The sequence below is a fragment of the Syngnathus typhle genome, linkage group LG9 (genome assembly GCF_033458585.1).
Source record: "Syngnathus typhle isolate RoL2023-S1 ecotype Sweden linkage group LG9, RoL_Styp_1.0, whole genome shotgun sequence".
Classification (NCBI taxonomy): Eukaryota; Metazoa; Chordata; class Actinopteri; order Syngnathiformes; family Syngnathidae; genus Syngnathus; species Syngnathus typhle.
Genome location: NC_083746.1, coordinates 9,901,430 through 9,914,403, shown reverse-complemented (window position 1 = coordinate 9,914,403; position 12,974 = coordinate 9,901,430). Strand labels below are relative to the sequence as shown.

At 42.7% G+C, this 12,974-nt stretch overlaps 1 protein-coding gene across 3 annotated transcripts in view; it reads right to left on the bottom strand.

The window, feature by feature from the left end:
• atf2 (activating transcription factor 2) overlaps positions 1-12,974 on the bottom strand; it is a 14,563-nt gene extending 1,589 nt beyond the window's left edge. The window contains exons 1-12 of one of the 3 annotated variants that reach the window (XM_061286532.1): positions 12,892-12,974; positions 12,325-12,397; positions 12,119-12,215; positions 11,923-12,041; positions 11,732-11,857; positions 11,253-11,431; positions 10,594-10,708; positions 9,348-9,440; positions 7,803-8,024; positions 7,535-7,741; positions 6,049-6,154; positions 3,208-4,599 (exon numbers count right to left, since the gene is read on the bottom strand). In XM_061286532.1, coding sequence (XP_061142516.1) covers positions 4,370-4,599; positions 6,049-6,154; positions 7,535-7,741; positions 7,803-8,024; positions 9,348-9,440; positions 10,594-10,708; positions 11,253-11,431; positions 11,732-11,857; positions 11,923-12,041; positions 12,119-12,215; positions 12,325-12,372 — 1,542 coding nt within the window. In that variant the 5' untranslated portion in view covers positions 12,373-12,397; positions 12,892-12,974 and the 3' untranslated portion in view covers positions 3,208-4,369. Of the gene's footprint in view, positions 1-3,207; positions 4,600-6,048; positions 6,155-7,534; positions 7,742-7,802; positions 8,025-9,347; positions 9,441-10,593; positions 10,709-11,252; positions 11,432-11,731; positions 11,858-11,922; positions 12,042-12,118; positions 12,216-12,324; positions 12,398-12,891 lie in introns of those variants that run through there. The other 2 variants (XM_061286533.1, XR_009715701.1) reach the window with 2 other exon arrangements.

The following is a 12,974-nucleotide window of genomic DNA, read 5'->3' as shown; positions in this document are numbered from 1 at the left end:
AAAATGTTTTATGTTTGAACGTTAGCGTTATGAGGATGAGCGGTTCAATAAAAGCCCGGCCTACCATATGATGAACGGTGTAATGAAGGAGCTAATGAGGGCGATCAAGACCGTCTTAGAGACAATCAATCAACACAACCGTGCAAACAGATATGGGCGCAATCAGTGGTCAATGCATTGGGCAGGGAGGGGGGGGGGGGGGGTTACAAAATACAAGGGGGGGGGCACTGAGAGGGAGGCAGGTGTGCCATTGGTTGACATTGTAAATGCGCTCAATGTCAGTGAGCGTGCAGGGAATGTTTTACGGCTTCTGAAAGAGCATCGTAACGTTTTATATGCGGAATATGAAAGCCGCGAAGAAGCTACGGGATGAGAGGTGTTTTAATTAAAAAGCTTAAAAGGAATATGGTCATCATTGCAAGTCGTAGATCAAGCGACAAAACCGTCCTGAGGTCCTCACGCTCTTGTTTAACAATCGGCTACACACTTTTTTGTCGTAATATTCTCAATCCATTCATTTGCTATCAAGGCATCTATAAACTATAACTGTAAGGCGGTGCTAGCTGCTAGCGTTCAAATTCAGTACAGAAAAAAAAAATCAAAATTTGATAGCAAGAAGAAAACTTTTTGGGACAAGCTCAATTAAAACAAAAGTGAATGAAAAATTCTAACGCATATACCTGTTTTGATTTTCAAAGCTTCAAAACTTTCTAAACGTAAACACAGGCTTCACTTTACGGACATAAAACAGCATGCTATCATCAGCATGCAGCATTTATAGCCCAGTACTGACAAGAGCGGAGGTAAATTTCATGCAGGATTACAATGTGCACATGCAGCACTAGAGCGACGAGACGAGACCAGACCAGACCAGCCCAGCCTGGGCATGAATACTAATGTCAGACGCTAATGGAGGAGACCTCCTAGTGCCTCTTTGAAAGGCCAATGCTCAGGGGAGGGATTGGCGGAGTGGAGCGTGTGGTACTTGCCCGCTGGGGCTTTGCTGGGGAACCACATGGGGTTGAAAAATTCTGGGAATTTTCAGAAAAGAAGCAAAAGACATTTCTTGTATTATACTTTATAAAAACATACAGGGTGAAGTAGATAATGTGCATTATAATAATACAATGGGCATTGTGCTGCTATTTCTAGGTGCTCCACCAGGGGGCAGAACACAAATGTACATTTGTAGTAAATACACAAAGAAAACATACATTATAAATACACAAAAAGACGCTCAAATTGGCTCAGTAAGGATAAACTTGGATACATTTTTCAAAAAAGATTTCTTCAAATTTATTTAAAATTATTTTGTTCTGTAGTGAGCATTTTTAGCCTACAAAAAAAGTACAGAACAATGTTGTACTGTATTGGATGGTCCATTCTTAATCCAACCAGTTTATTGAAAAATGTCCCACCTCTTTGCAACCTTGGTCCCATCCAGAGGTAAAAAGAGTTAAAGTAGATGGCCAGTCTCACTCAGTAATATGGTTTGACCCTTTATCATCTGCACTCCATAACGGAATAAATGAACGTCCACATTATGTGTGAACTAAATCTCCTCCACAACATTTGCATGATAATAGCGGCCATCTTGAGTGGCTGCTGCAGGCAGCTTGTTCCTGTTTGGTTCAAGACACAAGCAGGATATTTACATAATCTGAATTAAATGTAAATCAAGTTGTTTCATCTCAGTCTCCTCGGATTTGTGGGGTTAAAACCCGTTTTTAAAAAAAATGCGGCACTCAGCAGCTCTTCATTGTTAGCCTGCGGCATCTTTTATTCAGCAGCCTGTGCGTTTTTTTTTTTTTAATTTACCCCGACGCCCCGAAGAAAAACAAGCGGGGTGTCGCTCCGTTTGTATTTATGACACATTCGCCTGTCAATGAGGCCGTTTGGCCTTAATCCTCGCTTAATTAAAAGTGCTGCTCCACACAGGCACACCGCGATGGGTCAAACGCTTGCCACATTATGGAATCAATCTGCTTGTAAGTACATCATCTGGCCGTTTTTACCAAGACATCATGTTCTTTATCACAGATATAAAGTGTGTGGATGACGTTTGGTCTGCCAGTTGAAATAAAGATGCAACCAAACTGAACTGATGAGAAAGATAAGGAGCCAAAACAACAAGATAAATTTTCCACAGAATTAAACCCGACAGAGCATGCATTTTATCCACTAAACTGAATAGTTAAAGTGCATTCAGAAAATATTTACAGCTTTATATAAATTGTCAACTTCCGAGACAGGATTATTTCAAGATACAAATCTGGGGAAGGGTACGGATAATTTCTGCAAGGCCCAAATTTCAATCCGATCAAAAACAAACAAAAAAACACAGTACATAAAACCGTCTTTATGAAAACTAAAGGAATTAGCCTCATGTGCTCATCATCCCTGTGAAGATGCATGTTGCTACACAGCGGCACTATTAGCTTGTGGCTTTGTTTACAATATATTACGCCCCCAGTTCCCAAAACAAACATGTTATTTATGATGGCCGTGACCTACATAGAAATATTTGCAACTCTCCCTTGTGTGATCAGCAGCTAATCAAGCATGGCCTACTTATGTGCTGTCAAGCGCCTTGTTGCTAGGCTGAATTCAGGGAAATTAGTAAATTAAGTTCACAACACATTTAGATGATTTCATAATCAATAGCATTTTTTTCAGAGGTGAAAAGATGTTCTATATACACAGTAAGAGATGTTAAAATAAACCCAATATTTCTATTGAAGTATTTTAGGAGGGCTGGGGGACTCATTAATTGCATCTCACGTGTGAAGGTGCCACAAAGTGTCATTTCACGCTAGCTAACGGTGTTATCAAGTCTTTGTGTTTAATTCCCCTGCCCCCATCATTCCAACCGTTTTGCCAGGAACTGTACACTTCGGTCATAGTATGTACGCTCATATATTGTAATGCAGCGCCACCTATCGGAAATATAGAAGTAGTGCATTCAATTTCGATTATTATTTTATTTAAGTTTTATTTAAATGATCGACTTTATACCGCCGCTAGATGGCAGTAGAGACCACAAAAGATATTTGAGGGCTCTACATGAATTTGTGGAGTTTGGGGAAAAATATAAAGCAACTTAATGACAGGTATCAAAAACCAGCATTGATATGACTATTTCTGAACAATTAAAAAAAGAGCAGAGATATGACTATTTCTGAACAATTAAAAAAAGAGCAGAGATGATTTTAAATAGCTATTAAAAGGTTTATTACAACTTATCAATTAAAATTTCATTAAGAACGTTCACAAGTCACAAGTACACACTGAACACACGATCACACCCTGGTTTAGCAGTTCAACTAAAACGACGCTGCTTGTTGAGTAATCGGACTGAAACATTGTTGAATTCTCGCAGAGAATCATTATGTCATGCAGAGAGCACAAAAGATTTCTTTAAAAAAAAGTTGAATTAAATCTTCTTGAGGACTACACAGTAGTAAGCCAGTACAGAATAAAATTGAACATCACGGTGGGACTTATTTTCTTACTGCTCATCTTAATGAAAATTCCTAAAAGCAATCTGAGCAGTTCAAACCAGCTCAGCTATAGAAAAACTGAACAACTAGGAAGTACAACACACCAAAACATTTAATGATACAAATGTACCAATGATGTTGTTGTCCTCTTGATTCCATTAAAAAGGAGCAATCAGTCACGTGAGCTGCATGAAGTTATTTACATTCATTTCAATAGCAAAAGCAAGCATTTCTCCTTTAATGTCAGCGAACCATTTTCTACAAAAAACATGAATGGCGCTCATCGCCATGACAACCCAACCGCCAATCACAGAAAACAATCAACTACAGGAGGAATGTTGCTGAAACAACGAACAGGCTTACTCCGGGTAATGGAGCGGCCAGAGGCTACGCGGAAACATTCAAACGGCACAATACGACTGATGACAGCGGATCCCACCAACACAGAATTTAAAAAGTAGTCCAATGGGAACATCGGATTCAGCCATTTACAAGTGTGTGCGTGTGTGTGTGACAAAAGCTGCCACTGCCTGAAAAATTTTGTTTCTCTAAATGTGCAAAATACTGAAAGCAAATGATCAAAAAATTAATAAAAACGTCAAATAGTGCTTTGTCAATAAAATAAATATAATAAATAAATGTGCCAAGACCATGTGCTGCATAATAATTAATGGATGAAGCCCATCCCTTACTTCTGGCATTAACTGTTAAAGAAACCTTAAATTGAATAAATTAAGTCATAAAAGCATTAAAATACAACTAAAGTGCCTTTTGTCTCCATTGCGTCACTATTGCCTAAAAAGAATGAATCAAATAAATTAATCGATAAATAAATAAGACTACGGTCCAGAGGCATCGGATGGGGCCGATCAGCTCCCCGAAGGCCGAGACTGGGTGGTGCCGCTCATTGGCTGGCTCTCGTCTGTGCTCTGGTTGGATGTGGCAGGCGCCGAGGAGGAAGAGGAGCTGACCCCGTTGGAGGTGCTGACGGAGCTGTGCTGGATGGCTTCGCTCTGAGGGCTGCTGGGGACCGACATCTCCTCGCAGCTCTCGTCTTTGTCGGCGACTGCAGTCAGGACGACAAACGGTCTTGGAGGAACTGCCCGAAAACGCGGATCAGGGGGTGCCAAAGCGCTCAAGGCTTTCCGTTAATCTCGATTTAACGCCGCGTTTCTGCCCCCCGCTTATAGTTCAAGCGCCCAGTGTCAATTTAAATGGACATCATGAGGGCGCCCCCCCACCTCCATCGCATTTGTTTTTGGTTACCTTGCCAACGACTGCAGCGACAGATGATTACAGCGCCTGATTTTAATGATGCTCACACTAGAGAGTAGGTAAGACTTGGAGTCAAAATGCCACCAGCTGTTCAGCAAGCGCTTGCCTTTCAATTAGTTGGATCCTGATTGGGAGGAGGGAGAAACAAGGATCTGCTCTCCGATATAAAGCTGCTTTCACAAGTAGCAATTTCTCTTTTTACATCTAACATTTTGCTTTTTCGCTCAAAAAGACGTGTGACGTCACAGCTCTCAAATAAGCTTCTACCTGCTCTCGATGTTTTGCAGCGAACAGATGGCCAGCACACTGTGCCAGACTCCAGTTGGCTAACTGGAAGGACAGTCGGCGGCACCGTGAAGGAGGCGGCTTGTTCGGATCTTGTGGGTAAGACCGAGGCAGCCAGAATGAAATGATCCACTTTACTGAATCGGTCACGTCAGAGTCTGACTGGAGTCCAAATGACATTTTGAGCCACTCTGTTCGATAATGAAACGTGAGTGGACCTCATCTCGTCAGAGTTCTTATGAAGAAATGCATCAATCCTTTATTGGATATTAGTAATTTAAGTAGACGCTGGAAATTATTTTATGATGAAATTCTATTCATATGATATTGATGAGAAACTATGCAAATTGAACAAGTCAAAATAAGTCACATCAATCTATTCACTAATACAAGGGAGGAAAATAATAAAGTTGTAATGTTAGAAGTCATTATATTTTGAGAATAAAAATGTATTATTAAGAGAATTAACTTTAGAGAATGAAGTCATTTTTCTCGAAGTCAATCTCACGATGCAATAAAATATTTCAATTTGTTTGTGAAAGTTGGACCAAATTCTAACTTGGAGAAGTCACATTTGTGCTTAAATCAGTAAACTTCAACGTTGTGGCATCAGCAAAGGACAAAATATAGCTGATAAGATTCTTACTATGATCATGTGACATACAAACAAACACTTTCGGTTCGTACACAATTCTGCTCGGCGTGTTTGTCACAAAAGTTTCTACCGCTAAAAAATTTGGTTGGACCGAGCCAAAATTTATTTGGGTGTCATATAAGAAGCTTAACAATTGCTTGCTTATTGTGACCACCTGTGGTCCTTCAGATGGATTCATCTAGCCAAGCAAAAATTTATCTCTCAGTACACCTGTCTATTAATATGTCGACTATTTTTTTACAAAATTGGGATGTGCGCGCATATGTTGCAGGTCAACGGAGCTCATTTTCAAAGAAGTTGGCCCGGAACTGAGAATAATAGCGCATTACTCACTGTGATAGCCGGACTTTTTCTGCATGGCCGTCACAGGACAATCTTTATGAGCCAGGAGGAGCTGCTTCAGCTGAGCCACTTCGCTTCTCAGCAGGGTGACTTCACTCTTATTTGGGAGACAGAAAACACATGGCGACATTGTGAAATGGCGCCAGACACTGACGATATGTCAAAATGCGGAGAAAACTAGCACACAGTATATTGACAATTTAATCTTTTAAGTATATAACTATACATTCAAAAACCCAAATCTGAAATTGTTTAAGGTGAACCGCGTAATTGTCGGTGCAACTTCATAGATGCTGCCGACATTTACATTTGGGTGTCGTTAAGAGCTCCCGGTGGAGCGAAGGATTTCTGCATGTTAAAAAAAAAAAAAGGAGGCGACACACACAAAAAGACACACATTAATTCTGAAGGTGACTTTAAGTGGATTTAGAGCAACCGGGCTCCATGGAACAACCGGTGGCAGATTTAAGCTTCTTTTTTTTTCCCTTTAAGAAGCGGCAAGTGGCTCAATCTATTAGTCAAAAGGACCACAATGTATTTTCTAACTAAGCTGGGGTTGGCGGGATCAAAGTATTGTAAGAGAGAGTTAAACACAGTTGGAGGGACAACGTGGAGCTTTGCCGCCTTGAGTAATAGCACACACTCACCGGGCTCGACATCCAACACGAAGGTCCAATTGAAAATGGCCAATATATGACTTCATCGATGTGTTAACTGCTGTTGTAATTTGGAAGGTAGACAAAATATTACAAGTGTGACGTGGTGAAAACTTGTTTTGGACCCCAAGTTTGGGTAAATGTTTTTTGCACGAAGCTGGGAGTCCGGAGAGCTGCCGGGTTTGACCCCTCGTTAAGAAGCCAGTTAAGGCTGATGTTAGAATAATTGTGTCTCATTAGAGGCAGTTTTGCAGATCAGCTTAGCCGTTGGCTGTGCTGATTAATGCCTTGCCGCAAAATGCGTCATTTCTTTCTTTGTATTCTTTTCACACATCTTAAACATGCCTCCTCTTCTCGTCTTGGTTTCAAATCACATTTGACTTGCTATACACCTGAATCTCAAATCTACAAAAAAAAACCAAAAAACACGGCATCTTAATTGTCTGGAACCCTGATGTGCCGCCCCCCCGACACAAACATATCAACGGAGACGATACGTGAACTGCTTCGAACTTGTCAGCGTTGCATTCTTAATTGCCGGCGACGAAACAAAGGTTCAAGCAAGACACCTTTCCCTCGGAGAGTTTGGAGGCCGTTCGGTAAACTGCCGAGACAGAAGCGAGGACACGCTTGCGTGCGGCCGACATCTGGAGGATACATCTTTATTGACAGCCGTGTTATCGACGTAAAGGCCCCGCGCATACGCGCCGCCGCCGCTGCTGTCAGACGGCGTCTCTTATTAATGGGCTTTAATGACTTCATCACGACAGAAGAAAAAATCTACGCGTGTTGAAGGAGGAGTGCATGCACACGATTATCACCTGAAGTTGCCCGTTGATTGAGTTGAGGTCGTCGGCTTTCTTCTCCAAGGACTGCACCCACACTTTCCTCTTTTGTCTGCAGCGTGAGGCAGCAGCCCTGTTGCGCTCCAGGAACTTGCGCCGCTTCTCATCGGGGTCGTCACTGGTGGCTCTGCGCCGCCGACCTCCGGCGCTCGGAGGGTTTGGCGCGGGGGTCGCCGGGGAAGCCTGTGAATAAGATCTATCGGTGTTAACAAATGTTAACAATTCTTTTTGTGGATGTACTTACGGGTGTCTCTGTAGTGGAGGTGGCTGGCTGCTGAAGGGAATGTGCGGAGGGTTCCTCACTGGCGGGTGAAAGGTTAGAGGTCAGTCCGAGGGACGTGGACGGAGTTGGGATCGAGGCTGGAGAAACGGGAGCAGCGGTGTGAGTTATGGCGCTGCTCTGGACTTCCCCGCCGTCACCGTTGGTTAGCGGAAGGAGCTGCTGGCTCAGCGAGCCTTTTGGTTTCTGAAAAATGAAGAATGAAAAATACTGTGGACCGTTCAAAGCTTCCAATTGGTGTGGGAAAAAAATTAAAACAGGCCCTGACCTGATCTGACAAAACAAAAACACCAAGTTGACAAAAGTAAATTTGCATAAATAACATTGCTAGTAAGACAAACAAATGGGATAATCAATAGAATACACAATTCTCAAAATATTTGTTAGCTGTATTCAATACACTCACGAGGATTAAGACACACGGCGGGCAACAAGGTTAAAAAAGAGACTGAGCCCTTTGAAAGACTAACAAAGTGAGAGGCAATACATTTACATGAGAAAACAGAGGAGCGCATTATTCTAACAAGCACCTTTGCCAGCCCAATCTATCTAGCAAATGAGTTTATGGTGCAATACCCTTCCAGAAGCTCTTCTGGCAGAAACAAGATATTATTCTCTTGGAATGGCCCCGAGAAAGACGGGGGGGGGGGGGGAGCCAGTCAGATTCATATTTCATCTCTGCCATGGAAAGCTCATCAGTGTAATAACCCTTCCTCTCATGGGTCTTATTCAACCATCTGCTTCTATATTACTTATCTTTATTTTGCAACTAATTAACAGTATAATCTTCTAAATTCAGCAAGTTAATTATCATTATTGTGGTCTTTGCAGCATCATCAGTCCTTGTAAAGAGCAGTCGCTGCGCCGCCATCCCCCTCAAGCATTCCCCCCTCCCCTCCCCCCTCAGGTTGAGCAGGGGTCTGTTTCCTTGACGTGGGCTCATTAGGTGTTTGCTGATGAGCTGAGTGCAATGGGAGGCACCCGGAGAGAAAAGGGGGAGGGAGGCGGTGCAGGTCAGGCAGGATTCTGCTGAACAAAAAGGTTCCATGCAGGGTGAGGCCGACTTAATGTGTCTCGCTGAGATGTGCCAGGATGCCCTCAGCTGGCTTTCGCCCTCCGCTCCCCCACCACCGGTGTACGCCATCTCCGTGTTTGTCATTCCCCACACCCCTGTGATTCCAAACAACCTCCCCCCTCCTCCTTTTCCCTGGGATCAATCTCTCCGTGCCAACAAAAACGCCTCCTGTCCACAGTTTATATCTGTTAATTTCGAGCAGCGAGGCATGCTGAGAACGCTTACGGGTTTTGTGATATGTGCTTCATCACATTGCCACACATCTTGATCACAACACACTACAGCATATATATATTTGTTCCGATTCATTTTTTCAAATTGGGGAAAAAAAATAGTAATCTCACTCATTAGCAACTTCTCTTGATATATTTTTTTTTTTTCAAAGTAAGGAGCACATTAACATTGGAGGTAAAAATATAATGATGATTAAATACCAGTTTTGCCTCTGACTGGGCGGGCTGTGGTTGTGGCGAGGGGGGTCCGGGGATGCCGGGGACGTTAGGCACGACGGTGATGGGTCTGACAAGCTGACAGCAGACACACACAGAGCACAAAATTAGTCATCCCCAATAGAAGGCGGCCTGGCGCTCCCCCCACGACACACACAAACGCAGCAGAGCTCCCTCATATCTCAGCCTCATTATGTCGGGTAGCCCGTTATTTTGTAGAGGTGGTGCCACATTCAGATGTGTGTGTGTGTTCGCTAATGAACCTCTGCCTGGCTGTGTGAGAGCATATGGGCAGGAAGCTGAAGAGGCGATAAGAGAGCCAAGTTGGAGGTCCAAAAGCAGGACTTGTCTCAGAACCGCTGATGAGATGCTGCTAGGTTAGCGGTAGCACTCAAATATTTTTTTCTCTCTCCTTCTACTCAATGTTGTGATTGCGATTAAGGTGATCAGCAATTATTTTTTCTAGGTCCTATTACCAAGTATTTTTTTTTTTACATAAACACATGCAAAAATATGGAATTTATTGCACATAAATGCTGTTTTTCTTAATTCAAGATGGAACAAAATATGATCTGGAATGGCATTTTAATTACTTCAATTGCGAAAGCTAGTTAAATAGATCAGTAAATTGATCTTAATTCGTAAGTCAAAGTACCTTTTCATTCATACGCAGCTTGTCGCACAGGATTCATAACCCTCGCACGAACCGCACATACAACAGGATTGCAAAACACATTAGTGCTAATCCACACTCTCTGCCAGAAATCAAAAACGTTGATTCGACTTGAACAAGGACAAATGACAAAGTATGCTGGACGAGTTCCTGTTTGCGCTTCAGCCAATTCCCACAAATTCCTCGCCGCCATACAAAGTCCATTACTTTGCTCGCTCGCTCCCCAGATGCAAAGTGACTGCCAAATCTACCGATGCCAATGTCGTAAATAGTCCCCGCTGTCCAAGAGAACGAGAGACGAGCAAGGACAAAATGTGGCATTAATCAATCACTAAGTGTTGTCTAAACATCACTTGAGGAGCGATTGCTGCCATGCGGAATCCAAACGTGACCCTCATATCCCTCGCTGACCAATCACGATTAAGAACACGGTCTCATGTTTTTGCCATCATGCATATTCACTAATCTATAAAGAAAATAGAACAGTCAAATATTTGTGGCAGGGGAAATAATGAAATTATTTAGCAGACGATCATTTCCAGTTTTTGTGATACTCACTGGGATGGTAGTGGGAATATGTACACTGGAACTGGTAATGGCAGCTGGAATGGCGACTGGCATTGTCTGGCCGTTAGGCAGCTGTAAGAGCACTGGAAAGGTGCCAGACACTGGCCTGCAGTAAAAAACAAAAGACATTGTGGTTAGCCCCGCCCACCCCAAATTAACATACATTCTAGTGACAGTGATAGCTAGATAAAAACATCCTGTCACATTCAAGCAACAATGGATGAGAATGAAGAAATACCCATCGAGCTCAAGCAATTTGATTTTGGGTTGCGCGTCGAGTCGGTTGAAACTAAACAGTTTCACCTTTGCGGTGCTATCTGACGAACAAATGGACACGGCACGCCGCTGATGTGCTATTTTTCACTACAAACTGTAGAATGCAGACAATTTTCCAATAGTGGACAGAAATACGGTCATTTTCTCCACACACGATTTTAAAATTGAATTGCAATAACACACACGGCAAATTGGAAAGAAACAACGACTACAGCCAAAATGAGGAGTCAGCAAACTACACTTAAATTAAAGACAAAACAAGCGCATGCCTCACTAAGACAAAAAGGCACCCAAAAAAAAAAAGTTGAAATGAAGATTTGAAGAAATCAACTATGATTCTGTTCTTTCTTAAAGGGACATTCTGAGTTACTTACACTAGAGGCCTACTAGTGGACGGGACCTGGGTAATAACAGAGCTAGATGTTGGCGATGGGAGCGCTTGCTGTATAACGACATTAGCCTCTGAGCTTGCTAGGAGTACATTGGGAACTTGGAGGGATGCCGGATGGACTATAGCGGATGTTGGCACTGAGGCTGGCTGCAAACATAAGTCCTGGAAACAACCACACAACAGCTCAGCTGCATCAGCAGACAAACTCTTTTTTTTCTCTCTCAGTGTTTACGAGGAAAGAGATGAAGAAAAGAGAACATGTGATTAGATTCCTAAGAACAATTTCCTACTGGTAGCAGAAAAAATTGTTTTTTTAACCTTAAGTAGTGATGACAATACAGTGGAAGCTCCAAAGTTTAACATGTGATGCTGCTTTACTTCCAACATTTTCCAATGTGTGTTTCCTGCAACTCAGATTTTATTTTTTAACCCTAAAAGGCAATTTCCAAAGGAGAGTTTCACCTTGTCGTCATCAGTTGTCGATTCCGGGTGAGGCAGAGGGCTGCCTCGATGGGCCTCCAGGGCGGCGGGCTCTTCACTCTTGTTGCGTATGACCGGGGTGGTGAGCGGGGACAAATCCAGCGGTAACTACAGAAAAGTCACGGAAATGAGCGACAGGGATAAAAACGAGATGAGCTGCTGGCTTTGCAAACCTTTTTAATGTCATCTTCAGAGCCTTTTTTGAAGTCGTGATCGAAAGGACTTGTGAGTTCATTGAAGAGTCCCACCTCCTCGCAATTCTTCAAAAAGCGTGTAGGTGTGGGTGTTTGGTCTGCAATGGATTGAAAGGTTTAAGAAGACAAATTAGATGAGTAAGTAAGCGTAGTTTTGATTTTTTGTTTGTTTTACCAGCAATGATGACGCTGTCGGTCCTGGCTGGACCAAATTTGAGGGTCATCTCATGTTTGTGCTTGTGGACAGCCAAGTGGTCTTCATTTGTAAATCTCTGGGAGGACAAGACAAGCAGGATGATGTGAAGTAAAGAGAACTGTAAATTAATTTCTTGGACATTTTTTCTACTCAACAAAGACGGTCCCATTAGAAGCAGGAGTTACCTGTCCACATCCAGGAGCAGTGCATTGAAAAGGCTTATCATCACTCATATTAAGGTTTTCCTGTGATGTCAGCCTGAAATAGGAGAAAACAATAAATGGCTCTGTTGTGGGTTTTTCAACGCGACTGAATGCTTCCGTAGTAGCTAGAATTGAAATTGCAATGGACACTGGGGCGAACAAAAGTGCAAAGACCTGGACAAAGCAAGTCATAGAAGGGCGGTTACTCTAGTTGTTGTCTCATCACACTACCGCCACATTTTTTTCATCCGTGGAGCGACTGTCACCTCTCGTTTCGGTCTACGTTCTGAACGTAAACACTCAAGCGGTCATTGTACGAAAGGATACAACCACAGCTTCTTGTAACGGCCGAGATTGAGCGAGCATCATTTCCATGAAATAGCCTTAGCCCTGCGTGTACACAACCGTCGCCATATTTATAGTTGAATACTGTTTTCATAAAAGGTGTGCTTTATATTAATAGAATAGCACCGATTACACGTGCGTTTGCCATTACGTCATTCACTATAGCGTCGTAAACATTCCTCCATAGATGTGTGCGCTACTTACCCCTTTCAACCAGCCACTACCCTCCGAGATTTTTCCAAGAGTCCACGTCTGTAGTCAAATATCGCGAGAGGTGTCAGGAAGCT